This window comes from Phyllostomus hastatus, unplaced genomic scaffold (genome assembly GCF_019186645.2).
Source record: "Phyllostomus hastatus isolate PE091 unplaced genomic scaffold, TTU_PhHast_1.1 phas_scaffold_385, whole genome shotgun sequence".
Classification (NCBI taxonomy): Eukaryota; Metazoa; Chordata; class Mammalia; order Chiroptera; family Phyllostomidae; genus Phyllostomus; species Phyllostomus hastatus.
In genome coordinates, this window is record NW_025334026.1 from 12340304 (window position 1) to 12367575 (window position 27272).

The window sequence follows — 27272 nt, forward strand, 5'->3', positions numbered from 1 at the left end:
CCTAAATAAGCCCCTCCTTGCCCATCTCTCTTTCTCCCATTACTGCTTATTTCCTAAACTCTAAGAAGTCAGAAGTTTGAGCCCTAATTTAGACAGGCCTGCATTCCTTCCTTTCCTTTTCCTTTCCCTTCCCTTTCCTCCCTCCCTCCCTTCCACAGATCCGGGTTAGGCATCTACTACACACCAGGGACAGCTGAGGTCATGGGGGCTCAGCAATGAGCCAAACAGAGCCCTGCCTGGAGCCCCTGCTTACTTTAGAGTCTGGTGGCAACAAAAAAGTGAGCAGAACCCTGAGTACACAAAAGCACTGGGGTCGTGCCCTCAGAGCGGCACATTCGGGAACAGACACCTGGGAAGGGACCAGTGCAGTGCTGCCTGGGGACAAGGGCTCACTGGCACGGCCTCTGGCTACCCCTCCACCTCTAGCCACTTAGGAGGGAGCACCCGTGCAGTCTAGGCATGGCCTGCAAATGCAGGTGCGGGCTTGGCGGTGCACACAGGTCGCTGTGAGGGAACTCCCCTGCCAGCTGTGAAGGCCAACGTCCTCCCTGGGGAGAAGGAGGCTGCACAGGTCTCAGGTTAAGGGGTCTGAACACTGTCCCAGGTCTGCCTGATTCTCTGTTAAGTCAGAGAACCCCTTCATTCCACCTCTGCCCCATCATCACATCCCCAGGGTCCAGCCTCATGCCTGCTGCTGCCCCTGCCCAGCCCTCACACTAGCACCCCGAACGCAGGGCCAGCCTGAAGCAAAGGCCAAGGCCCCTGCAACCTGTCTGGTACCTCTTAATGATGAAGTGGATGCTGTGCCGCTCCTCCAGGATCCGCTTCAACTTGGGGACCCCATAGGTGCAGGGACGCTTAAAGGGGATCTTGTCCGGGATGCCCACGATCTCCACAGCCTCCGGGTCGCAGGCGATCTTTCTGTAGGGGACGGGGACCATGTGGTCCAGGCCCAGGGCTTCCGCTGGGGGGGGCAATGGCAAGGCTGAGTGCAAGACGGAGGCTGCAGGACAGCAGGGCCCCAGGGTGTGGCCACCTCCCCTGCCACCTCCCGGGCATCTCTGGCCCCCAGTGGCCATGCTGAAATGTTGAAGCACGGCATTTCTCTCAAAACCGCCCACAGGCCCCCATCTCACTCAGCGATAGGCAAAGTCCTAGCTGGGTCTATAAGGCTGGATGTGACTGAGACCCCATCGCCTCTGCTGGCTCACCCCGGTCTCTCTGGCCCCCCTGCTGCTTCCCTAACGAGCCAGGCACACGCCCACCTCAGGGCTGTTGCTCTCACTCTTTCATCTACCCACATACTCTTCTCTCAGACAACCATAAGCTTCCCTTTCTCCTTCTCTCCCAAAGTCACCTCAGCAGCCTAAACAGAGCCCCCCGCCCCCGGACTCTTCTCTAGCCCACCCTACTTTGTTTTTCACCCCAAGTTCATCATGACCTGACATTACAAACATGCTCATCTATGCACTGGTTTACTGCCTGGAACCTAAGCTCCGTGGGGGCAGGGGGTTCACTTAATGCTCCCTGTCTGGGATCCAGGTAGGGCTGCTCACAGCAGCAGCTACCCCCACATTCAGCGAGTGAATGAAGGGCCACGGGGAGCTCCCAGGCTCCAGGTGGCTCAGGCAGGATGCCGCGGCCACGCAGGTGTGCCTTCCCCGCCAGGGAGGGGTCCAGCACCACTCTCCCCCTGCAGTGACAGAAATGAGGTGCAGACCGGAAGCCGACAGCATTGCCGATGGCAGAGTAGGCAGAATCTGGGCTCATGAGTGGTTCCTCGTTCTTTCCTTCCAGACTGTTAGGTTGGGCCTCCTGCGTTTCAGTCATTCTCTGACACCCCAGCTCCACGTGTTCACTCGCTCCCTCACCGCACACTGTCTGCGCACCCACCGCATGTCTGATGGCACTTTCACACGTCCCTGTTCTCCCCAAGGCCTGGGGGTCTCGGGAGATGGGCTGGGCGGGGTATCCACTCTTGCCTTGTCTCTCTGATCTCTCCCAGAGGCCCCACATCTCCTCAGGCCCCTCCCCATCCTGGCCTTGTCTGTGTCCTGACAAGTACCAGCCCCGAGCTGGACCTCCCTGGGATGCTGTCGACATTATTTTTTCTGTTGATGCAGCCCAGGTCTGCGTTGGCGGCTTTGGCAGCCAGCTCCCACTGTGAAGTCACACTTAACTCACAGTCAAATTAAACCGTCAAAATCTCAACAGCTGTCAAACCATCTCTTCCCTCCACCCCCACCCCCAACCTCACCAACCACACCCCAGCCCCAGCACTTGAGCAATGGGTTCCCTGAGTCTATGTGAATTCCTTGCCACTTGGGTTTACCGGACGTGCTGGGCCTGTCTTTTCAGCAGCAACGAGATCCAGGAAACAGAGGCACGTCCTGGCCCAGCCTCCAGCTGCGGCAGGGCTGGGCAGGACTAGACCACCACGCCCAATCCTGTACCTCCTTCGTCCAGTCCAGTCTCAACCTCCTTCCAGGTGACAATGTCCTTGAGAGGCTTCCTGAAGGCTGCCCCCTACCCTTTCTCTCTTTCCTGTTTCCCTTTGCACCCCCATCCCCATAAGCTCACCCAAGCTGGTGGCTGAAAGGCCAGAACCAGGAGCAGAATCTGTTCATCCTGAGTCAGCAGGACACCTCAAGCTGCCAAATATCCTCACCCACGGGATCCCCCAGGACTGCCAGGGAACCTCCTTTTCCCCAGGGCAGCTAAAGGGAAAGCTGAGAAGGGCCAAGACCTGGACTATGCTAAGCCCAAGACTCCTTGGATTTGACCGTGGTGGGGCCCAGGTGCCAATGTCTAGAAAAGATTCCATATTCTGGAAATATCCGGAGCCCACAACAGGCCAGTAGACTGCTGGCTGGGTGCCAGCTAGGCTGGGGCAGAGCCCTCTCCAGCTCCCTCCCCTGTCTCCCGTCCAGCTCGCACCTGTCCGCAGCCCGGAGGACCCAGGTACACACGGCCCCCCAGCACAGCAGCACTGGGCAGAGGGGTTGAGTGGGTGGGCCAGAGTGGCCACACCAAAGGCACTCAGGCCATGCCAGACTCCTCACTCAGGCCCAGGGCCTTGCTGAACCCCAGCCCAACCTGGAACTGCCAAGCCCAGCGCCCAGGCCACCTCAGCCCCAGCCTGGATCAAAGGGCACCTCCTCCATGAAGCCAGTGAGGACTCCCCTTCCTTTGAGCTGTCCTCTCTTCCTGAGGGCCCCCATCCCTGTGTGCTGCCACACACTAGACAGCGTGACTGTACCCCCACTGCCTCCTCCTGAAGACACACCTTCAGGCAGCTGCTGGAGCGCCTGGAGACCCAGAGTTGGTCTGGGTACCTGGCACAGGTGGGAGCTCAGAATGCATGACTGGTAGGTGAGCGAATCAGTAAATGGGTGTGAAGAAAAAAGAAGGGAGGAGAGCAAAACTCTTGTGATATAATGAGTATACACGTGGTCTCAACTCTGGTTCCTGGCCCAGGGCTCCTAAAACTCGTGTAATTTCCTGGGTGATAGAGGTGAGAAGGATATCTCCTGTTATTCCTAATAAGCCCCTTTCAAGCATACCTGGCAGGGCTTTGGGGGCCCAGCCAGCCCAGGCTAACTCTCGAAGAACAAGTGGGAGTTTCCCGAGCAAAGGGCACACGCCAGGCAGAGGGCACAGCATAGGCAAAGGCACAGGAAGTGGCGAGGTGCTGCGGGGAGCCTGCCAGCGCGTGAGGACGGCCGCCATCTCTCATCTCACAGCCTGCCTCCCACAGGTGAGTCAAGGCCTGGGGCTCTGCCATCAGCCCCACCTCCTGGAGAATCCGGAAGGAAAATATTGACACAGCCACCCCCTACCCAGACAGGAGATGACACCAGCACTGATGGCACACGGGTGCCAGCATATGGCTCCCGCTGTCATGTTAGGGAACACCAGGGACTGCCACGTAATGAGATGCTCAGCACGCGCTGCTGGGGCCACACCGTGGGCCGCGCCGCCCACTCACCATATCTGCTGTTAAACAGGATCTGCACGCACTCCCGGAGTGTGTTGATGTCCTCGGTGTCCTTTATGAAGGCGTCCCACTTCTCTATCAAAACACAGGAGGTACCAGTGAGAGCCAAAGACGCAACCCCAGGGCCTTACTCCCCCGTGGTGAGCCCCCTGTTCTTGGTTGGGGCTGCGCCCTGGAGACAGCCACCCTCCCTCCAGGGCCCCAGCAACCAGCCTCAGCCCTTCCGCCCATTCCCACCTCGGACCCAACCCCAGCCTCCTCTGGAAGGAAGCAGTCCCACACACATCCAGGGTGCTCTTACGGCCTCCCCACCTGCTCCCTCCTCTTGCCTCTGTCCACCCCCATGGGCAGTGGACGCTGTGCAGGCTCAGCCTGCCCATCCCGGGCCCCTCGTGCGGCAGACGGCTGGGAGGCTGGGAGAACGCTTCCTCCAGATAAGCAGAGGCTGAGTCCTGACCTCGAAGACCTAACCAACCCTCATGCCTCATACATCTGGGGTCTCGCCCAGCCTCGGCCAGGCCGCTTCTCCCAAACCCTCTGCCCTGCTGGCCTCTTACACAAAACCAAAGCTTCTGCCTCCGTTCACTCAGTAACAGGAGTGATCATGTGTCACTATAATTACACAGTGACGTCCAAGTATTTTGTATCTATATAACATCCTATGTAATCCCTCATGACAACCTCTAAAGGTAGATACTCTTTCTATTTTTCAGATGGGAAAACTGAGGCTCAGAGAGGCTCAGCATCTTGCCTGAGAACACCCAGCTAGTGCCTGGCCAGTGAGATTCTATCCCAGCCTGTACCCTCGTCCACCATGGCCTCCCACGATGCTGTTCCATCAGCATACCCCTGTCTCCTCCCTGCTGGGATGGCCCCTGGTTGCAGCAGTGGGGTCTCCATTCTCATCCCAGGGGCTAGGTTTCCTTAAAAAAGCCTCTCGCCCTGGCTGGCATAGCTCAGTGGATTGAGCGCGGGCTGGGAACCAAAGTGTCCCAGGTTCGATTCCCAGCCAGGGTACATGCCTGGGTTGCAGGCCAGAACCCCAAGCAACCGCACATTGATCTCTCTCTCTCTCTCTCTCTCCCCCCCCCCTTCCCCTCTCTAAAAATAAATAAATAAAATCTTAAAAAAAAAGTTCTTAAAAAAAAAAAAAAGCCTCTCATTGACAATGAGGCTGAGACCTCCACAAGGCAAAACTGTTAGCAAGTATTCCTTCATCCCATTTGGGTATAAATGAATCCCAAACCTTCCTGTTCTCAGTTCTCTGTGAGGTACTTGCAAATCTGTTCACATTTTTTTTTTTGATAACTCCTTGTATCAAGAGGTGGAGTTTAATTCCTCTCTCTTCCTCTGAGTTGGATTGGATCAAGCTTCTGGCTTCTAATAGGTAGAATGTGGCAGAAGTGACAGTGATTTCTGAGGCCAGGCCATCAAAGACATGTGGCTTCCCCCTTACTCCCTCTGGAACCATTGGCCGCAGGAAGCCTGCTGCCGCACTGTGAGGACACTCGAGCAGCCCTGCAGAGGCCCTCAGAGCGAGAATGGGCCTCCTGCCAACAGCCACACCACTGGGCTTGGAAGCAGGTCCTCCAGCCCTGTAAAGCCTCCAGATGGTCATGGTCATGGCCACAGCTGACACCTTGATGACAACCTCATGACAGATCCTGAGCCAGAACCACCCAGCTGAGCTGCTCCCGATTCCTGTCCTACAGAATGTGTAAGATATAAATACTTGTTGGTTCAAGCTGAGTTTGGGGGCAACTTGTTACACAGCGATATGTAACTGGTACACTCTGGTTTTCCTCACAAGTCCCTGGTGCAGAGCTGTTCCTCTTTTCTCCCACAAAGAGCCGACAGATACGTTTCCATTTCATTGAGCACCGCCCCCAGCCCTGGACCCCCACTCTGGTCCGGGCACTGTCCTACCTGACTTGTCATGCACAATGGAGAACAGAATACGCTTAGAGGCATGGACGTTCTGAATGAGAGGCCCACCAGGCCCGGTGGGCTTCTGTCCTGGACAAGGAAGAGGAAAGGTACAGGTTCAAGGTGGGCCCCAGGAGGGATCTCCAGACCCAGCCTCAGTGCACAGACACTGGCTCCGGCGTAACCGTCTCACCCAAAACAAACGCCCCGGAACTGAGTCCTGTGAGCGTGGATTCTGGCAAATTCCCTCACCAGAGGCCTGTGACATTCCTTAACAGTCTGCTACCCAAACGGCAGGTCAGGGAGGGCAGGATGTCTGAGGTCGCCTTTTACAGGAGGGGACACTTGTTTCAGGCATGTGAGTCTCATCCCCTGCTCAGCCCACACAGTTGTGTGCGGGGTTGGGGGGTGCATCCTTTTTCTCCTACTCATAATAACAGCAGTAAATGTAACTTAGAAGAACATGCTGTTTGCCAAGCTTTGGGTGTGTTTCAATGCAGCAGTCCTCTCACCTGAGCCCTTGGTGGATCTCCCAATGCACAGACAGCTGGCCCCGCCCACAATGCTCCAGGTGCAGGTGGACTTCGGTGGGGCCTGATCATGTGCATTTCTAACACGCTGTGTCGTTTAATCACGATAGCGCTATGAGGTAGGTACTTCTGGCATCCTCATTTCATAGATAGGAAACTGAGGCTCACAGAGATAGAGATTTGCCTCAGGACACTTAGCCACTGAGGAGAGAAGCCAGGAGATGAACACGGGTCTTTCTCGTACCTAGCTGTGCATTCTCTGATGCTGCCAGTGTCCCTAAGCCACTGGTGCTTACAGTAGGTGCTTATTAAATGCATGTGACTGGTTAGCATGTTTTCCACAGACTCCTCTGCTAGTCCTCTTGGGGGTCTCTTGGTTTCAGGTCAAGGACACTGCTCACAGGTGGCTGAGTGAGGGCCTGGAATCTGGTTAGGTCTAAGCTGGAATCCCATCTGTCCTGCCCCAGCCCCTTGCCTTGACACTCCACCTTTGGTTTAGGAGGGCCTGGGTACTCTGACTGGCCTTGTGTGAGTGACCTCTGTTCCACCCCGACACTTGGGGGTCCCGGCAGCAGCTTACCACAGCAGTCGGGGAAGTCTTGGGCAGCGGGAGTCTTGGACTCGGGCCCGGGTCGGCCGAGGCCCAGGTCGCTGGGGGCAAGTGGGCAGGCAGGCGCCTCCTGCTTGAGTTCTCTCATGGTGTGGTTGGGGAGTGTGGTGCTGTACAGGAAGCTGGCCATGGAGGAAGAGGTGGCAGTGGGCGTCAGGTCCTGGGGTGGCCCCTTGGAGACCTGGCTGTGTAGACCACAGTCCCGAGACCCCTTGGCTATCAGGGAGACACCGTTCAGCTCCACCAGAGCCTTTGAATCCCGCCCGCCATCCTCGAGTGGCCTGGGTAAGGAGAGAAGGACACACAACAGCTCCATATGCCTGTCCCGCTAGCTGCACCTCTCCCTCCGCAGCCCCTCAGCCCTCCGTCCACAGGATAAGACAGCCTGTGAAGTGTGCAGGACAGGGGCCACTCCCCATTTCACAGGTGGGGGTGCAGGCCTGCGGTGGGGCGTGCTGTGGCCAGGGCCACACGGCTGGGCCACCGGAGGACCCGCGCCCTGCCCTCGGCCTCTGTGCCTCAGTCCTCCAGCCGAGTCGTTTCAGCTGCAGTTAATTGCCTGCCACTTCCCATCGTGTTTCTCTTCTTCCTAGCGTGCATGCTGACGGTGGGGCCCAAGCTCCGATGGCCCTCGGGCTGGCTTCCCGCCGCCACACGTGCACGGGTGGTTCTTGATACCTGCGGTACTGCTGGTGCTATTTTCCCCCAACCAAGTCTCTTGCAGCCTCGCTGCCACACAGAGGTCCCCTGGGAGGGCTTCTGGGGCTGAGTGCCTGGCTCAGATCACACTCCATGACAGGGCTCTCGCCCCACCTCCACCATTGGGCTGGGAGCTTTCACAACCAGGGGTCCCCATGGGGATCTGAAGACACCCTCCCCTCCGGTTGGGTAAGTGACCACCAGTGGCTGAGCAGAATGGAAACAGGTCACCCTCCTGGCCCAGCCCTTTGGTTCAGCCACTTGACCCGGGCCCACGCCCAGGCTCAAGAGGCTGCTTCACTCACCTCTTGAGCTTGAAGCGGATGCGGTGGCTGTGCTCCAGGATGGCCATGAGGGCCTTGGGGTCATACTCAGCCGGCCTCCGGAAGGCCAGGCCCTCAGGCAGCCCCTGCACAGCAAGCAGCCCTGGCTCCCTGAGTAGCCTCTCGTAGGGCAGCGGCACCACGCTGGCCCTTCCCAGCGCCTCACCTGTGAGGGGAAGGGGTCAAAGAGAGGGCCTCGTATGAGAAGGCAGCCAGGACGCGGTGGGCATAGCCCAGAGCTGGGGTCATGTGAGTGACTTCCCTTGGTGCTAGGCTCCCAGGATACAGAACCCCATCAGCTCCTTAAATGCAAACTTCACACAGAATAACCCCCACAGGCTGGTGGATGGGGGCTGTGGATCAGGCCATTGTCTGAGGACTAGGGCTTCCCATCAAGGGGGTCCCTGCTTCCTTTGCCTTTCTCTCCTCCACTCCTGGCGTCTGAGTGGAGGGGAAAGCAGGCCTGGGGCCATGGGCAGGAGGTGAGAGAGATAAGAGAAAGACAAGAGGGCAGGAGAGAGACTGGAAGCAAAAAGCTACAGGGAGGGAGGGCGAGGAGAATGAGAGAGAGGAAGAGAGGATAAGGGAGTCAGAAGTCGGGAGGAAGCAGAGAGGGGATTCAGAAAGAGAGAGAGGAGAGACGTGAGGAGACGGCAGGGATAAGGGAAGGGTGAATAGAGGGAGCCTGGCTGGGGACTGAGGGGTGGGAGGGCGCGTGGGAGGGCCCAGGGGCCTGGGCTCAGGAACATCCGCTGTTGCTGCCAGGCTACAGCCCCCACCCAGAGCCAGAATGGGGCCACTCACCTCACCGGCCCCTGACTCTGCCCAGGGTGGGAAAGGGGCCAGGGCAGAGTGGGCAGGGGCGCAGGGGGCTCTGGGCACGAGCCCTGCAGCTGGCAAAAGTGCGTGTGGTGGCACAGCCAACCACGAGTGACAAGCCCTTGCCCCAGGGTGGCCAATGTACCCACCCAGGACCTCTGGGCCCCCTGAACCCTCCGCCTCCTTCTCCTGATATCTACACAACACCAAGTGTTTCCTCAGAGACCTTTGCTCCACAGACATAGAACCAAAGACTGAATAGAGAAAGGAATAAAGCAAGTTGGAGATAAATGAGGTGGGACCCTTTGGGACCTGCTCAGTGGCACCCAGGGAGCGTGAAGGCTATGACTGGGCCCTGGGACTCTGCAGCCTGACACTCCCCAAGAACGGCCAGGCCTGTCCCTCCCCACCCCCACAAGAAGGACTTGGCTGACCAGTTAGCCTTCACTCGGTCATTCAACAAATGCCCTCTGAACGCCCGCTGCTGCTGGGGCCTGACCTGCAGACTGAAAGCAACTGGGCTAGGGAGGGGTAGGGCGCAGTGGGTCCCCAGACGGGGCCCTGACCAGTGGTGGGGGGCGCTTCCTGGAGCTGAGCCTTAGAGAGTAACACGGTGTCCACCACGCAAAGGAGAAGGCAGTCTCAAAAGGCACAGTGGCACAAAGGCAAGGAGGTGTGAAATGAAGCCACAGGTGCTGGGGAACAGGAAGTGGTTCTATGAGGTGGGTCAGCACAGCTGCAGCCGGGGAGGTGGGCAGGGAGGGGCTGCAGTATGTGCTTACACCACACTGAGGGTGATGGAGGGTCCCCAAGGGCAGTGGGGGGAAGAGCAGGGTCAGATATATGCTTTGGGAAGATGCCCTTGGTCACAGGTGGGTGAGGGCAGCAGGGAGGTGAGGAGGCCTGGGGCCATTTCCAGGTGAGGGGTGGCAGCGACCAGGGCAAGGGCAGCGAGGATGGTGGTTCAGGAAACTGGGCTGGGTGAAATATCCACACCTAGGGGTGCAGGGTAAGGGAGAGCTGGGGGCAACACTCCCTGCTGTGAAGTGTTGCCCATGGTCTGTGGTGGGACAGAGGGAGACCTCCTCGTCCCCCTCTAGTCCCTAGGCAGGGACTAGGGCTCCACCCACCTGGGGGCCCCAAATGGAATGAGGAAGGATCTTACTATAAAGAACATCAAACACCTCCTCTACCATCTTCCGCAGAAGGTACACATCTGAGCCATGCTCCAGGGTAGACCGTGGGATGTTCCGGCCGCCCACCTCACCCCGAGGCACCTTCTTGTGGTGCTCCGCCTCCGGCTCCTTCCACGGGGGTCCTCCTGTGGGGCACAGAGCACACGGCAGGGCAGTGGTGAGCGCCCACCCACCTCACCACCTGCCCAGGGAGCTGCAGTGTCCCTGCCCTGTGCTGAGCCCAGTGGCGGAGCAACCAACACAAAATGCAAATGAATGAATGAACGAACGAATGAATGAATGAGGAATTAATGAGTGAGCAAACCCTGCCTAGGACCAGGGCTGGTCATGGGGCCTGGGTCTCATCCTTGGTCGCCTCTAACTTGCTGTGTGACCTTAGGCAAGTCTCCTTCCTCTCTGGGCCTCAGTCTGTGAGCTGTCATGGGCCATCAGCTGGCCTGCCTCGGAATCGGGGCTACCGAATGTCTGTTCCACCCGCCCCTTTCTGTGCTCTGACACTAATGCTCTGTGTTAAACAACCGAGGCCCTAGTTTCTGCTCTGCTAAGGGGATGACAAGGACCCCACCAGGAGGCTGAGAGGCTGCGAAGAGACAGGTTCCTGCTAGGCTGGGCTAGGGTGGAGGCTGAGTGTCAATGGATCCTGGGGCGGGGAAGGTGCTAAAAACACTGGAGGAAAGGTGATGAGAGGAGGGCCCAGAGGCCCCCTCCCAGCTTGGAGCCTGCTCACCTCCGGGGATCTGTGAAGCTTGAAATAACCCAGCTGAGCGCCCAGCGCTACAAACAGTGGCTCTGCCTGGCTCCAGGGAGCCAGGTGCACCTTCCTCGGGCCCCAGTCTGGCTCCCAGCCTGGCCACCGAGGGGCCACAGACCCTGCCACCGCCCACGCTCCCCGGGCCCAGCCCCCCGGCCGAGGGGGCAGGCTCTGAGGGCTGAGTGGGATGGGGAGGCTGGCTGAGGGAACGGCTGGTGCCCAGTAATGGTATGTCCAATTCTAGGGGACAGTTTTCCCCAAAATGGCTGATCCTAGGGTCCAGGCCTGGGGTGTGATGAAAACGCTAATACCGGTAAGACAAGAGCTGGTGTTCACTAAGTGTGAAGTAGGTGCTGGGCACTGTTCTACTGCCAGGTATTAATTCGTTTACTCCTCAGATCGACCTGTGAGGGGGGCAGAACTGTTCTCCCCTTTTACAGAGGGGGAGGCTGAGGTCCGGCAGGCAGCAGGTGGCAGGGCCAGGATGCACCCCCAGGTATCTGACTCCAGGGGCTGCTCTCAACCCAAGAGCTCTGAGTCCCAAATCATGGGACTGAATGCCGATTGAGTGCTAGCCTTGGGCGCTGGGGCCAGGCCCTACCCTTGTAGGACCTAATGCACCAGAAAGGTGAGGGCGGCCTCCCCCCGGGTACTGCCAAGCTGGAGTACCAGGCACAGAGGGAAACTTAGGGCACAGGAAATTTAGGCTGGTGTGGTGTGGGAGCATCCACAGCACAGGTTCAAAAAAGGGGTCAGGGGGCAATGGGGCCTGGGGGGCGCTGGGGAGGTATCTGACAGACAGAAAAGAGAATAAGAACCTTCGGTGTGGGGGCCGGGGGACAGCAAAAGGCTGAGGGGAAAAGGGACAGACCAGGCTGGCGAGCTAGCAGTGCAGCACCACACAGACGGCATGACTACGAGGAATGCCGGGAGTACAGACACAGAGGCAGGGCCTGGGGTAGAAGGGGCCCTGAACGCTCAGATAGCGCTGAAGAGTTGGGGGCTTCAGCGTGACCCCTCTGCCTCGGGGCTTCCGGCTCAAAGCCCTGAACTCGGGTCTCTGCCAAGAGTGACCAGGACCCTCTGGCAGGGCGCCTGTGAGTGCCCACACTGCACGTCCCCGACTTTGAAGGGGTGGAGCAGAGAGGGCATGGGCTTTAGGACCAGAGGCCTGGCCTGGCACCCCGCCTCACTCACTTGTCGGCTATGTCCCTGGGGAAGTGGCTTATGCTCACCGAGCCTCAGCTTCTCATCTGTGAACCAGCGGTAACTGTGCCTTATGCCTGCTGGGAAAAGTAAACAGAGCACCAGCGCACGGCCTGGCCAGCAGCACGATCGATCGGCTGGCATGTACTGAGCACTTCCTGTGAGCAGCTGGGTGTGTCCTCAGTCACTGCATCCCCACGAGCCACCAGGTGGCTCTGAGATTATGTTGCTACGACGACGACAGTGCCTACCTCATAAGGTTGACGCCAGGACAAATGTGAAGGGTGTTGCATGCAGAAGGCACTCAACAAGTGTTAGCTGAACCAATGGGCTCGGCCCCTGTGTCAGAGACACACAGGAACTGGGCGGCCATACTGGGCCTGTGTCTCCTGTCAACGAGCAGATGGGGCGGGCTGGGTCTGGAGGGCCCCAGGTGCGGTCAGCCAGGCGCCGCCCACCGAGGGGCTGCTGCACAAGTCCAGCTAAAACCGGGGCCGCCCCTGGTAACAACGCCGATCCTGGGTGTCCCCCAACACAGAGTCATCCCGACGCTGCTCTGGGGACACCGTCCCCTGGCCCTCCGGAGCCCCGGGGTACTCACGGCAGAACCTGAGGAAGTCTGACTGCAGCTCCTTCCTCGCGTTCAGGAACAGTCTCCCCTTCTCGGTGCCCACCACGAAGGCGCTCTCGTCATGCACTGCGACACAGGCCACTTCTGCGTTCAGCTTGGAGAGCGCTGAGCACTACGGGGTGGGGAGCAGGGGACGTGAACTGGGGGAAGGTCCGCCACCCCAGCATGCCTCCGTGCCAGCTCTGGGGGTGGGGGGTGAGTTCCTGCCAGCAGCTGCAGGGAGGGGCCGCTCCTCCAACACTGTCGTCTTAGATTCTGCAGTGCGGGTCCATGAATGACCCCCTTCCCCCTGGGAGCTGGGCCAAGGTCAGGGGGAAAAGATAAGTTTATAGAGGCTGGAGGAGGACAAAGACACAAGGCCTCTGCCCCTTTCTCCTCCCAGGTCCTCCTTGCTCTGGGGTGGGCTTCCTATGTTAGGCCTGGACCCAGCCCCAGGGCCAGTCCTGTCCTGGGCTCTCCAAGTCCCGGGTGAGGAGACGGTGGGATGGGCCCCAGGAAAACAAAGGCTCAGACAGATCCAGGCTTCGATCCCATCTCAGCCATTTCCTGAAAGACTGGAACAGCTGTGCCCCTCACTGGTCCCCAGTTTCCAAATCTGTACAATGGAGACAAGCAGCCCAGCTCGAAGGGTTTCAATGGGCTTGACTATGGCAATTCCAGGGGCACTGGCTGGCGGAAAAGAATTTAGAGCTGGGGCATCCCATGCAGGTGTCCAGGCAGAGGTGTATTTGTACCCCTGGAGTGGAGGCTGGCAGGCCCACTGCACGGGAAGCCCTAACATACGGGGCCCTCAGCCAAGACCACCACCACCTCAGGCCTCTGACCGACCTCACCAGGAAAACCCTGCCTGTAAAACATGTGGCATGCAGTCAGTGCCCAATAAATGCTGTTTTTTATATGAGTTAGGTAATGCTTTGCTGCCAGTCAGGAAGCCTGGCTTCTAATCACAGCTCTGCAGAGATCTAGACACGCCCTCTCTGGGCTATAACCACGCCTGCTGTGCCAGCTCCATCCCGGAGTCGCTCTGGAGAGGAAGTTGGGACACTGCAGGGCCAGCAGGCCTGTCTCCATGGACCCCCTATTGAAGGGGGTTTCGTTTCCTGTTCACCAAGATTAAAACAAAAATCTGCCACTCCCTTCCCCCGCTGCAACACGGCAGAACATTAACAAATGGGATGCATAGATCTGATTGTTCCCAACAAAGGAGTGGCTGTCAGAGTTGGAGGAGGGCCTTGTTGTGGGGTCACTTCTTAGATGAAGGAGCTAAGGCCCTGATTCACCCCCAGGCACCAAGAATGGGGGCTGTGAGGAAATGCCAGGGGTGGGGGGAGGGTCTGAGATGAGGGGTGGGGTTGGGGGGTGGGAGTGAACAGAGAGCACTTGGGCTTCACAGCCCTGCAGACCCTCTGAGGAGCCTGGCCCTGAGCCCTGGAGGATGCCAGAGTTCAGTCACTTCCAAGCAAGCTCCATGCCACCCATGAAGGTCCCTCAGGAAACCCATTAAGGGTCCCAGAGCTGGGATAGCCTGTCTTATTCATGTCACCAGGCTGGTGGTGACGGGGTCATCGGCTCCTCCAAGCTGCAAGGAGCCTCTGAAAACCCCTCTGGACCAGTGCCATCCAAAAGAACTTTCTGGCGTGATGGAAAAGTTCTATTTCTCCACTGTCCAATACTGTGGCCACTAGCACTTGAAATGAGACTAGTGCAACTGAGCAACTGAGTTATTTGCTGTATTTTATGGGGGCAATTGTCACTGCCTGGGTCAGCTAGACTTTCACCACCACCAAGCTGGCACTCTGCAGGGCAGAGGGCTGGGCTCCCGCCCAGGGGAGGGGCGCACCCAGCTGGCTTTCCCAGGAGCACCTCCCGCCTCTGGCCCAAACACCACCTGAGCTGCCCTCAAACCGCCCACAGCAGGAACGGTCTGGAAGGAGGTCCTTTGTCCCAGGGGAACTGAAGACTTTGCACCCAAGTCCAATTTAGAAACTGGCCACACTGTGTGATTTCAGGCAAGGTACTCCCCACTCTGAACTTCAACTTCACCATCCTAAAAATGCAGATTTTCAAAAAACACCTGCCTACCCTCCATCACAGAACTTTCCCCCAGGAAAAGACTAAAGGAAAACGACATTATTATTTCCTCACGGGGGGTGAACTTCTATAAGCCTAGGTGCGTAGGCCGAGGTGCCTGAGGAGTGCTGTGTGGAGCCCCGTTTCTCCCCCTAGCCCCGGGACGCAGCCGCAGCTCTGGCTGAACAGTGGAGTTTACGGCTTTCTAATGCATCACCACCCACACCTGGCCTCCAGGTGCTGTGGGGGAGACCTGTGAGCGCGGCCACAACGGGCCTTGAAAGACAGGAGATCATGAGACGAGGACGAGGGGATGAGGGCCTGAGTCAGGGCTTGTTCCCAGGCCGGGGTGTTTACAGCCTCGGTCTCACTCCAGTCCCCCACCCCCGACACTGGCCGAGGCCGCTGACGCAGTGGGGGCTCCGAGGCTCCGGCGCATGGAGGCGGCTCTCAGCGCCAGAGGAGGGACTCAAGCGCCAATGTCTGGTGATGAAGCTGGCGACCCTCTCCTCTGGGGCGGGCAGGGGCACTCACCATGGAATCTAAGGCAGACACAAGGCTGGTGATGATCTCGTCTTTGCGGGTGAAGGCGGAGCTCCAGCGGTCAGGCCCGCAGCCATTGGTGGGGACGTCGCAGCGCTTCCCCAGTAAGGCCATGGTCACCTGGAGAGAAAGAGAGGAAGTAGACAGAGGTGGGCATGTGCCACCGGGCGTGGCCCACGTGCTGGGTGCCCACCCCGCCCCACCTGGCCTGGCCCGGACCCCAGGGCTGTCTCTACTTCCCAGGTGGGGCCGATCAAGGCCTGGCCTTCTCTTCTCCTGAGGTCTCACATGCAGGATGGAGCTAGGGCCTCAGCGGGCCTGCACACGCAGCGGCTCCCAGGTGGCCTTTACGGATGTGGGCCCAGATGGCAGGATAACTAGGGGGGGTGCCCCACAGCACACCCCCCCCATGCCTGCAGCCCCAGAGCTGAGCCCAGAACTGTGACCAGGGTGTCTGAAACCCCACCCATCACCTCTTCCACACATGCCACTCTACCCACAGCTCTTTCTTGCCCACATACCCTCTGTGGCTCCCTCCTGCCCCCAGTAGTTCTTGACTCAGCTTGGTACTCAAGGTTCCCGGTCTAGACCCCCGTGTTCTGGGTGTTCTAAATGTCACCAGCCCCCAAACGTACCAACATTCTTGTGGCTCCCCAGCTGTCAAGGGCTCCACTCTCCCTGCCCCGAGTGCCTTTCCCGGCCCCTGCGTCACCCACTGACTGCCCACTCCGCTTCCCACTGCAGCCTCTGTCGGGAAGGCGCCCCCCACCTCCTGCCCCGCTGGGTCAGGTGCTCTGGCTGGCCTCCCACCTGGCCCAGAGCTCCTGCCTCACAGCTCTGCATCAAGCTACATGCTCCGGGGCAAGGCCACTACCCCGAGGCCTCTGGGACACAGTCTGCCCCCTGGCTGTCGGAATTCAGTCTCAGAGGTCCAGAGGTTGCTTGTCCCAGACCAGGGTTCCCTTCACACTGGACTCTGTCCCCTTGTCACAAGGCCCCTGGAGAATAGAGCTGCATCTTCCCCCTCGCTGAGGCCCCCTTGGGCCAGGGCCCCCTCTCAGGAATCCCCCAGGCAGGAAACGGGCCTGCTGCCACTGTCCCCCGAGCCTGGCCCAGGCATCCACCAGATAGAAAGGTCGGCCTCCCTCAGTTCCTGCTCCACCCTGCCCCTCCCTGGCCGCACCCCAGGAACCAGGTCCGGGGAGCCCCCCCAGGCCTCCCCAGCGCCAGTGCCCTCCTTTGAGGCAGCTGCCCCCTCACCAGTCCAAGCAAAGGAGAGGGCAGAGGATGGTCAGTGTCCCTCTCTGGGCTCAGCCCCATCTACTGCCCTGTGCATAGGACTCAGGCACCAGTTCAGGGGAGTGAGCAGCGACCAGGGCCGGAGGGAGCCTGTGAATCCAGCCTCTTTACTTCCAGCTGGTCAGGGTGAGGAGTCTGCACACGTGACCAGGGATGTGGGGGTTAGGGGACAGCACTGGGCAGGTGACAGCTGGGCCTGGCGCCTGAAAAGATGCCAAGCCCAGAGCGTCTCCGTCACTGCAGCTGCCCCTGGACCTTAAGCTCTGGGAAGGCAAGGGTCAGTCTGCTCGTCACTGCAGCACCCCCAGGGCACCACTCAGGGCCCGACATACAGGATGGACCAAGGCACTGTGGTCCAACCAAGATCTGGGGCCTTTAAGTGGGTCATGAAATCAGTGACACAGAAAAGCCAATGTCCAAGTGCATCACATACAACGAGGCGAGAGGCGTCCAACGCCTGTCACACACACACTCAAAGGAGCTGGTGGCGCGTGGAGCTCGGCTCCGGTCCCATCCCAGCCCCAGCCTGCCGCTGGGCTGTGGGTAAGGACTGGTCTCAGCAACAGGCCAGTCAGCAGCTGGCCGAAATGTAGAGTGAGCTCACTTCTAAATGTTTATCAAATGTATTTCCTCCCCAAGGCTGCAATATTATAAAAGTTCAAAACCCACAGTACTGAGGATGCCGAGGGCTTGACAGACCACAAGGAAGACGTGCTAACGGCCCGAGAGGCAGCCGGGCGCCATGGCAGGGGCCTTCTGGGGCCCCACCAGACGCAAGGGTTGCCTGCCTGTGCGCTTGAGGCTCGCTCCCTCCTCTCAGCCACCCCTGCTCACCGTCCCTTGAACCATTCCCAGAGAGGCCTCTGGCTACCAGCCTCCCAGCTGCGAGCGTCCAAATCAAATCAAGGTGAAGCGGGAGGCACCAGACGGCATTCCAGCCCTGGCCTCCAGACTGTGCCCGTCAGCTGCGGAGGACTCCTAATCCGTTTAGGAAGGACCCAGGGAGTCAGAAAGGGAGGGCTGATGGAGCAAGTGCAGGGACGCTGGGCTATGGGCCATCCCCTGACTCCTGGTCTTGGCCATCTGGGCTCCCAGGGCCCTCTGTCCTGTGCCAGAACCCAAGGAGGCCCAGTCCTGGGCAGGTGCGTGTGTTCGGGGACGAAAGAGGGAGCTCCTCCTGCAAATGCCCGGCCTCTAAGAGAGGGGTCGGGTCCCTGTGGCTATGGCTGCAGTGGCTGGGGAGGAGGGCAACAGTGGGGGGCTGGGAGCCAAGAGCCATGACCCCTGCACACAGGGGACCCAGACCCAGGTCTGCTGGGACCACGTAGGATCAACCACTTAAATGGGCTAGTTCTAAACTGAAAATGAGGAAGAGAAAAATAAATCACCAAATAAAACCAAAAGACTATAAGGAACAGAGAACACAAAGTACAACATGCAGCTCACCAGGAGGCAAGTGCCCAAGCATAAACAGAAGGAAGTCCCTGGAGAAGGGGACAGTGAGAACTGAGGCCAGAGCCTGAGCCATCACACACCGGGAAACGGGGGACGGGGCCTGGGGGCTAAGTGAGGGGTGAGGCTGGAGACAGCTGAGTACTGCTCTGTGGCACCCGGGAGAGAACATCAGAAGTGACTGCATGGGTGACGGGCAGCTGGCTCCCGCCCTGGGGCAAAGTGGCCAGGAAGCCCTCAGAGACCAGGGACTTCCAGCCACCCCTGGGTGGGCAAGGTCTACGAGGGCCAAGAGTCAGGCAGGGACACTGGGAGCACCCTCTCTGTCCTCAAACACCTCCAGAAGCTGCCAGGGTGCCACACACCTGGTTTTCCTCCCACCTCCTGGGTTCCCCTCCTGGCATGCCTGCCAAACGTTCCTGGGTCCTGGGCCCTCTCCCCTCCCTGCCCAACACCCTGCCTCACTGCTAGGGTGGGAGGTTGGCTTTAAATAACACCTATGTGCTGGTGACTCTCAATTGCTCTCTCCCCTCCTCTGCTGAGACGCCACCTCCCGCCTGCCTCCTGCATTATTCTTCCACGTCGAACCAGCAGCTCGAAGGGGACACAGTCCCGTGTTTCTCGCTCAGATCTGCTTCTCTCCGGCCGCCCGCTCAGGGTGCCCAGGGTGCCCAGGCTGACACTGAGGCCTCATCCCAGAGTCCCTTCTCTATCATTTATAAAGCAGTCTCCAGAGCACACTTACATCTGTCCACTCCTCGTCACCTGCCCACCCAGGGCGCCATCCTTGCTTGCCCACGCCAGGCAGCGATTCCTCACCCGATTCCCTGCCTCTCTGTGTGCCCCCCACCCCGTCCTTCCTGCAAACAGCAGTCGCATAAATCCCATGTTGCTCTCCTGCTCAGAAGCTTCTGGTGGTCTCCCCACTGTAGGCAGAATGGAAAGCAACACTCCCTCGACTGCAGGCCCCTGGTGACCTGGGCCACCCAGGGCCTCTGATGCGAGGTTCCTCCCTGGGGGAAGGCTGTTCCAGGTTTCCACCTCCTCCCACTTGCTGCCTCCTTTGCTCCCCCATGCCTCGGCCGATCACCAGCTCTTTGGAGCCTTCCTTGACCATGGGGCCACACGGGCAGTCCCCACCCCATACACTCACTCCCCGTGTCTTCTCCGTGGATCCGAAGTCGCTTGTCCGTGGGCTTCCTGCCTGACTTCCCCCAACTAGAACGTGAGCTCTGGGAGGCCGGGGACCGTGCCTCTCGGGTAACCCGTGTCCCCACTGTCTCAAACTCTACTTGGGTTTTCCCAGGCACTCAACAAGCATTCAGGAACTAGCGAGTGTGACAGTCAGCCCCTTCAGGTGGGAGCCAGGATGTCTGCAAGCTATAAGCAGAGTGTGTGACAACTTCCGGCTTGCCTGGCTCTCCAAACACAAGAGGCACTGTGGGAGGCCGCAGCTCTGGGTGGAGTTAGGTCACGGAGGGGCAGCCCTGGAACTGAAAGGGAGGGAGGCTTCTGGGCCAGACAGGTGTCCCCGACAGGTGCTCTCCCAAGTACGGTCCCGGGACCCACAGCACTAGCAACACCTAGACACCTGGCAGAATGTCTGGGGTGAAGCATCACTGTGTGAGCTGCCTTCCGTCACTCTCAGCCAGGCTGACTGACTCACCCTGGTTCACCCGGAACTTTCCGGGGGTTAGCCCAGAAATGCCCTAGCCCCAGGGCAAAGCAGGACAGTCGGGCAGCCCACAACATAGGGACAAGCAGGGCCAGGAGCCCAAATGCCCTCTCAGCCTCTGAGAACAAGGGCTGACACCAAAAGGGAAGACAAAGTGACGGACATTCAGTCCTGCCTTCGGGTCCGAAATAGTCAATTTCACTTAGTAAGGTGAGAGATGGGGCTGGGAGGGCTCCTCGAGGAAGGGGACAAAGAGAGGGGGCCTCCCAAAGCAGGGGGCAGGGCCACTTGATCCAGGGAGGTCACGGGAGGCAGCTACTCCCTTGATGTGTCTGAGGGTCCAGCGTGGGCCAGAGAGGACAGAGCCCCCGAATGCAGAGCTGGATCACGCGGAGAGAACATCCCAGGTTCCTGGCCTGCGGGAGCACTGCTGTGTGAAATCGTCCCCACCACTCAGCTTCCCAGTTTTGCTTGCCCATCTGCGGGGGAGGCAAGCAGGTAGCACAGCTGCTGCCAACATCTGCCAGTCCAACCCCCAGGCTCCTGGGCCCCAGGAGCCCTGAGGCAACAGGTCCACAGCGGGGCCCAGGACAAATGTATTTTTGAGTTCCCAGGGGATCCTGACACACAGCCAGGTACAGCCTGCTCCCTGAGGACGTTTCCAGCTGCAACACCCTGACTCCAGTTTCCTCAGCTCTGCCCGCCTGCCGCCTCCCTCCCTTGCCGGGATTCCTTGCCTAGACAGTGGCAGCTTTGCTGGGACTGAGAGCTGGAGGCCAGCCCGGTCCCTGAGCAAGACTAGCCAAGCGCTTGTGTCTGTGCCTGAGTCACTGCTGCCACCACCCAAGGCAGGCCTGCCTGCAGGTGGGAGGCACCCGCAGAGGCCGGGCCCAGAAAGCTTGCTCCAGGTGGCCCTGGGGCCAGGGCAAGGGGACATCATTTCAGCCAGGCTTCCGATCCCAAACACCCTGCACTGGGCGCTCCGGGCCAGCCAAGAGGCTGAGGGGAGGTGTCCTTCAGCCTGTCCTTTCCGCTGCCCATGGCCCGGATGCCTGGGGGGACAGGTGCTTGCTCTGGTGAGTACCCGACCACCCCCCAGTGACATGTGACCCCACAGAAGTGAATGGGGCTGATGGGGTCAGAGGTGAGAAGGGGGTACATGCCAAAAATTAGGGCTGCAGAGAAACCTCCCAGCTTGGCCCATTAAAAAACTCCCTTTTGCCCACCCACCATCCCAGATGCTGCCTTCATCCAGGGGTTCAACACCCTCACTCCCTTCCCTCCTTGTCCTGCTTCTACTGCCGGCTCCTTCCTCTTCTCCCAGGCTGGACGGCCGCCCTCACGCCAGCCAACCACGGCTGCCTGCCAGGCGCCCCTGCATGGGGCCTCAACCTGCCCTTGGAGGCAGCCACCCTGTTTCCAAGCACTGTGACACCCATGGCCTCCGACCGGGGAACGTGGCAGGGCGGAGGGGACCGCACCCATTTTAAGGGTAAAGATACCAAGACCCAGAGGCAGGACATTCTAACGCAAACTCCGTGACAAAACCAGCATGAGATTTGGACTCTATGACTCACTCCTAATTCAGGGGGCTTATGGTGGAACCCCAGGTGCGGTGGACAGGCCAGCTGGGCAGCTGACAAGACCCGTGGGGCTGGCCGTGTTCCTGGCTGGAGGCAGAGGGGACCCGAGGCAGGGTCTGCGCATGTGATGGTGGGGGCCCGGGGCCACCCCTTCACACCACGAGCGCAGGGGCTCAGAGACGCACTCACAGATGCACACAAAGGGCCCGAGAGCAAGCACCAAGGGTGGGCTCGGCCACCATTCCCTCCAAGGGGGCTCCACAGATGGCGAGAGGGAGGGAAGGGGCGCCCAGGCTGTTTCCTGGGCACCCGGGACTGGCCGAGCCCCAGGTACACGGGTAATTCTCACAACCAGCCTCACGTTCCAGAGGACTCGGAGGCTCGCGCCCCTGCCCAAAGGCCCCAGAGCCAGGATGTGGCAAAGCCAGGAGCTGAACCCAGATCTTGCCAACTGAACCCATGCTCCTTCTACCCCATGACAAAGCCTTCAGCCTCTGCCCTCTGGAGCAGCCACCTATCAGTGGGCTTGGCTGGCTGGAGTGAGGGGACCTCAGCTAGCACTCTGCTTCCCTGCCCGTGGGGCCCTAGGGCAGGAGCAGTGAGGAGACCCAGAAGGGTCCTTCTCCTCCCTGGGCCTAAGGCAAAGGGCTTGTACTCCGAGCCCAAAGATGCTTCTGGAAGATGCCTTCCCTAGCCAGTGGCCCAAATGGGAACCCAGACCCTGCCCCTTGAGTCTCCAGGCCCCTGAACATGACTGTCTTCTGGCTTCTGGGTCTTAGCACCTTCATGGCCTTTGTAAGAGACACTCCTCTCCTTGCCTGGCTCACTCTTAGCTTCTGCAGGCATGAAGGTGCCTCCTGTCCTGACCTCCAGGGGTCTGCCACCCCCAGCTGGGCTCCCACGGCTCCTCCTTCCCTCCACCCTTGCCACTCTTCAGCGGTCACCAAGAGACAGCGGTACCTGGGCCCCCACGAGACCACCAGCTCCTCTGTGCTCCCTGGGCCTGCCTGGTACCAGGCTGGTATACAGAACTGGGCCTGGAGGGGCGTCTGAGGGGAGGGGCAGGTTTGGAAGAATCAGGAGATGTGAAGAAGGTGGGAGGTGAGGAGGGGGCACCATGGACAGTGGGGGAAGCACAGGCTGAGGCATGAGCAGGCATGATGTGGTGTGGGTTCCTCACCGAGGCTAGAGGGGAGCTGGCACAGACCCCTGAAGGGCTTTGGACACAGACCACGGGCAGACTCTGGGACCATCCAGCAGGAAACACCCCGCACTATGGCCCCCGGGCTGGGCCTGCACCTCAGAGGCCCTGCTCCAGCCCTCCTCCAAGGGGCGGGCAACCTCAGGTCCAGGAAGACTCGCCCCACTGGGGCCCACACCTGTGCCAGGCCATCACTGGGTACTCAGGCCCCCAGAAACCTCTGGGCAAACAAATCCCCACTCTGGGTCCCTGCGGCCTCTACTTTGGTGTGTCCTCCCACAGTGGCTTTAAATATGACCCAAACTCTGACACCTGTCCCATCAAGTGGTGACATGCCATCCCCCTCCTCTTGAATACAGGCCCTAACACCTTGCTTCTCACCCACAGAGTGCTCAGAAGTGCCGCCACATGACCTCCAGGGCCAGGGCCCAAAAGGCACGAGGCTTCTCCCTGTGCGCGCACCACTGGAGCGGTGAGCCAACGAGCCAGAAGCCCGGCCATCATGACGACGCCATGCTGCAGGGGCCAAGTGGATCTCCACGTGCCTGGCTTTCCCCAGACCGGCTATCAGGCCAGCAAGAAAGTCTTTGAGATGACCCCAGCCCCAGCCATCCTTTTTTAAGATTTTACTTATTTATTTTTAGAGGGAGGGGACGAAAGGGAGAGAAATATCAACGTGCAAGAGAAACATCGATCAATTGCCTCTCACATACCCCCAACTGGAGACCTGGCCCACAACCCAGGCATGTGCCCTGACCGGCAGCTGACCTGACCACCTTTCGGTTTGCAGGCCAGGGCTCAATCCACTGAGCTACACCAGCCAGGGCCCCAACTGTCTTTCGACTGCAACTGTAGGGCAGACCTTGAGAAAGAACCACCCAGCTGAGCCCAGTCAAGTTCCAACTGTGAGAGATTAACATGAGAAATGACAGTTGTTTGACGTTGCTAAATTTGGGGCTACTTGTTACACAATGATAGACAACTGATACACCCCAAGGACAGGCCATGTGGATATGGTGTGCCCCCAAGGGGCAGCTGTTTAGAAGGGAGGATGGAGCTTGGAGCTCTGTTTGGGGTGTCCAAAGGTATGCACACAGAGTCGGGGAGAGCTGGGATAGGCCAGTTGGGAATCCCCATTCACCCTCCTCTTCCTCACCAGCATATACTATCGGAGAGCCCATCTACAAGAAAGAATGGCTGCTCAAATTTGCCCTTAGGGACTTCTGACAGGCCCAAAAGTAGATCCCAAAAGACATTCACACCCTAATCCCCTGGAGCCTGAAATGTCACCTTTATGGAAAAGTCACTTTTGCAGATGTGATCACATTACAGCCACGGGACCGGGAGATGATCCTACATACCCAGGTGGGACTCAAGTGCCATCACATGTCTCCTTTCCAGGAGGCTGAGGGGGATCTGACACACGCAGGAGAGGAGGCCAGCTGAAGACGGGGCAGAGAGGGACCTGGAGAGGCCGGCCGTGAAAACCAGAGCAATGCAGCCACGAGCCAAAGGATGCTGGCGGCCACCGGACACTGGAAGGGGCAAGGGCCAGGTTCTCCTGGGAACCCCTGGCTGGACCACGGCCCTGCTGATGCCTTGAATCAACTGAGCAGCACAGATTTTGTTCTGGCCTCCAGAATTATTAGAGTAAGTTTTGGGTGTTTTAAGGTACAAAGTTTGCGGTAATTTGTCACAGCAACCTCGGGAAATGAGCCCAGGAGCCCTCCACTCCCTGCACCCCGCTCACAAATCCTGGTCCACATCCTCATCGTCCAGATGCACAGGCCTCAGCTCAGACCCCCACGAAGCTCAGGCCTGGGTTTGCCAAAACGTTCTCTAATCCCTTCCCCATTGGGAACCCCAGAACCACCTCTGGAAAGAGCTGGAATTTTCCGGATGCCAGGGGAGCACCTCTGACTCAAGTCTCCCTCCTCTGTGTACCAGCTGGGTGCTGGGGCTGGTGAAAAAATACACTCAACCATGCAAAAGGCAAGCACACACACCACCCAAACACGGCCCCCGCACCAGCCACTGCCATATGCTTGTGTTTCTTGAAAAAGGAGCTTGAGAGAACAAACAAAAAGAAATCTCCCCTCCTAGGGGCGGGGCAGGGGCATCCCTCCTCTCCAGAAGCCCCACTCCCACTGGACACACCATCTCCTGTCTCAGGACCCCTCCGTGGGGATGGAATAGCCTGGGCCCTAATTCCTGCCCCCTCCCCACTGTCCACCCATCGCTGCAGCTGGCAGAGAACGAAGCAGACCGCAGGGCAGCTCAAGGGGCTCTGAAACAAGCCACAGCGCAACGGATGGCAACCCAGACTTGTGGTCAACACAATGAGTCCAAACCCCGCTCTGACCCTAAGTGCTTTCCCCGTCCCTCCCCATTGTGTCCTCATCTACGGGCTGCCGAAAATCTTGGTGACCCTCCAAGGCTTAGCTCAAGGCAAGCCCCTCATCCCCTCACCTGGGGCCGGGTAAGGAGAAGCAGGTAGCCCAGTTCTGGCCACCGAGACCCAAGGGCCTTCCAGGAGTTACTATGGCTCTTAGACAGGGACTCAAACCATGGATGTCCCCCTTCCCCTGATGTGACACCCCCAACCATGACTGCACCTGAGGACAGGAGGGGCCAGCCCAGGAAGGGCAGCCAGCATGTGGAGGGACAGCAGCACGGACGTGTGGGAGCAGGCAGCCCATCGCAGCCCCAGCCCCGCCGCCTCTGGGCTTCAGGCTGGATAACGAAAGTCCATTCTGCTTAGGCCACTTTTAGTGGAAGTTTCTTTTCCTTGCAGCTGTATATACGGGTAACAATTCAGCATGCTGAACATCACACTTCTTTAAAGATTTCTTTTTCAAAGCATCCTAGTTAAGTCAGACTTCACCGGCTGTAAAGTCACCCATCCGTTCTTGTCTCCCGGTCTACTTTGTAACGGACCAAGACCCCCTTTCCAGTTGGTGGCTGCAGAGTGCACATCCCGGTACACTCCACTTGCCAACCTCCCCACAGCGAGGATCTAGGATTCAGCAGCAGACGCTGTAGCTGGTTCAACCCCCATTCGGCCCTGCTCCCCTGCCCACAGGGCAGGCACTAGCTGCCCCTTTAGGCCACGATGACCAAAGCCACTGCCGAGGTCAGAAGAGCCAGGGAACAGAGGGGCCGGCCCCAGTGGGGTCCCTGAGCAGCCGGCCCAGGGCTGGACTGCCCACCTCCCGACTTCTCTTCACAGGAGAACACAAACCCTCACTGCTCCAGGCTCTGCTTGTCGGGTCACTTACAGCTGAACACATTCCTAACGGGGACAGATTCCGCAGCAGACATTTTTAGATTCAGATTCACTTTACTGTAGTTCATCGGTCTGTCAGATCCCTTCTGAGATAAGGTGGGATATAAATAAGAACAAATCGATCCAATAGCCTTTCAAGAGCCCTGGTGCTGGGCACCATTCAAGGAGACAAAAGTCCTGCCTTCCTGAGAACCGGTTTAATAAGCGTTATTTAATCTCCCCCAACTCTGCTTTCCTCACGTGTCAAATGGGGCTGACCAGACCCACCTCACTGCATGGGGCGGTTAAATGTTAGCTGCAGTGGAATCTGTTCTTAAAGACCTCGGTCTCTAAGACTCCCCTGGTAAACATCACTGTCCCTCAATTCCTGCCACGGAGGAAAGTTTGTCCCAGCATCAGATCTGTGTTTCTTCTGCCACAACCCTCACCTGCTTCCTCCTAGTGGTGCATCTGGAGCCACAGAGGATGCCCAGGTATGCTTCCCTCTGCCATGATCCCACTCACGAGGTCCCTTTCCTCCACCCTCAGCCACTACAGCTCCCGGCCCTGGGACGGTCAGAGGTGTTAGGAGGCAGGAGGGCCCCCACTGAGCCCCTCACGTGCACCCAAGGCCAGATGTCTCAGCAGGAAGAGGATGGGTAGAACACTTCCCATCATCCAAGAGGATGGGTTGAGCACTGGGGAACGGGTTGAAAGAGGTGACTTCTCAGTTCCACTCCAGGTTTGAGGTCTTATGTTAAAGCAATGTTGATAATAAAGTAGTAAGTCCCCAAAAGATATTGTACACCCAAGTTCATACCAGCATTATTTGCAATAACCAAATGGCGGGAGCAACTCAAGTGTCCATCCACAGATGCATGGATCGGAGAATGTGGCATGCACACACGATGGAGTATTATTCAGCTTTCAAAAGAAGGAAAAACCTGCAACATGAATGAACCTTGACAAAATTATGCTACGTTAAATGAGCCAGTGACAAAGGACAGATGCTTATGATTCCCTTGTATGAGGTACCTAAAATGCTCAAATGCAGAGACAGAAAGTAGAACAGAAGCTGCCAGGGGTGGCAAAGAAGGGGAAAGAGGGAGACAGTGTTCAGTTTGTACAGTCACAGCTTGGGAAGAAGGAAACAGTTCTGGGGATGGATCACGCAACGAGATGAATGAACCCAACACTTCTGAACTGTGCACTTAACGGTGATGAAGACGGTCAATTTTATGTGATGGGTATTTTACCACAACTTAAAAATGACAGTAACAGTAGCTGCTACCTTTTCCCGTGTGCTTTTGAGTGGCACCTGCCACGCCAGGCCTGGTGATGCATGTCACCTCCCCTTCCCAGACCCCACGACTGGCCCGTGAAGTCCGTTTACTTAGTGAAGTCCACACTAAGTTCGGGTCCGTTTACACTGTGCTGGTAGGAGCTTCAGGGACACAGGCTTTGGCCCAACCCTAGGAGATGGTTCTCAGGGAGGG

General features: G+C 58.6%; 1 protein-coding gene across 5 annotated transcripts in view; it reads right to left on the minus strand.

The window, feature by feature from the left end:
• Positions 1-27272, minus strand: part of GTF2IRD1 (GTF2I repeat domain containing 1) — a 102911-nt gene that overhangs the window by 57125 nt on the left and 18514 nt on the right. For 4 of the 5 annotated variants that reach the window (XM_045819387.1, XM_045819386.1, XM_045819384.1 and 1 more), the window contains exons 2-9: positions 15293-15421; positions 12659-12800; positions 10070-10225; positions 8068-8251; positions 7034-7344; positions 5924-6013; positions 3989-4072; positions 781-964 (exon numbers count right to left, since the gene is read on the minus strand). In XM_045819387.1, the coding sequence (XP_045675343.1) occupies positions 781-964; positions 3989-4072; positions 5924-6013; positions 7034-7344; positions 8068-8251; positions 10070-10225; positions 12659-12800; positions 15293-15415 (1274 nt within the window). In that variant the 5' untranslated portion in view covers positions 15416-15421. The remainder of the gene's footprint in view (positions 1-780; positions 965-3988; positions 4073-5923; positions 6014-7033; positions 7345-8067; positions 8252-10069; positions 10226-12658; positions 12801-15292; positions 15422-27272) is intronic. The other variant, XM_045819388.1, reaches the window with a different exon arrangement.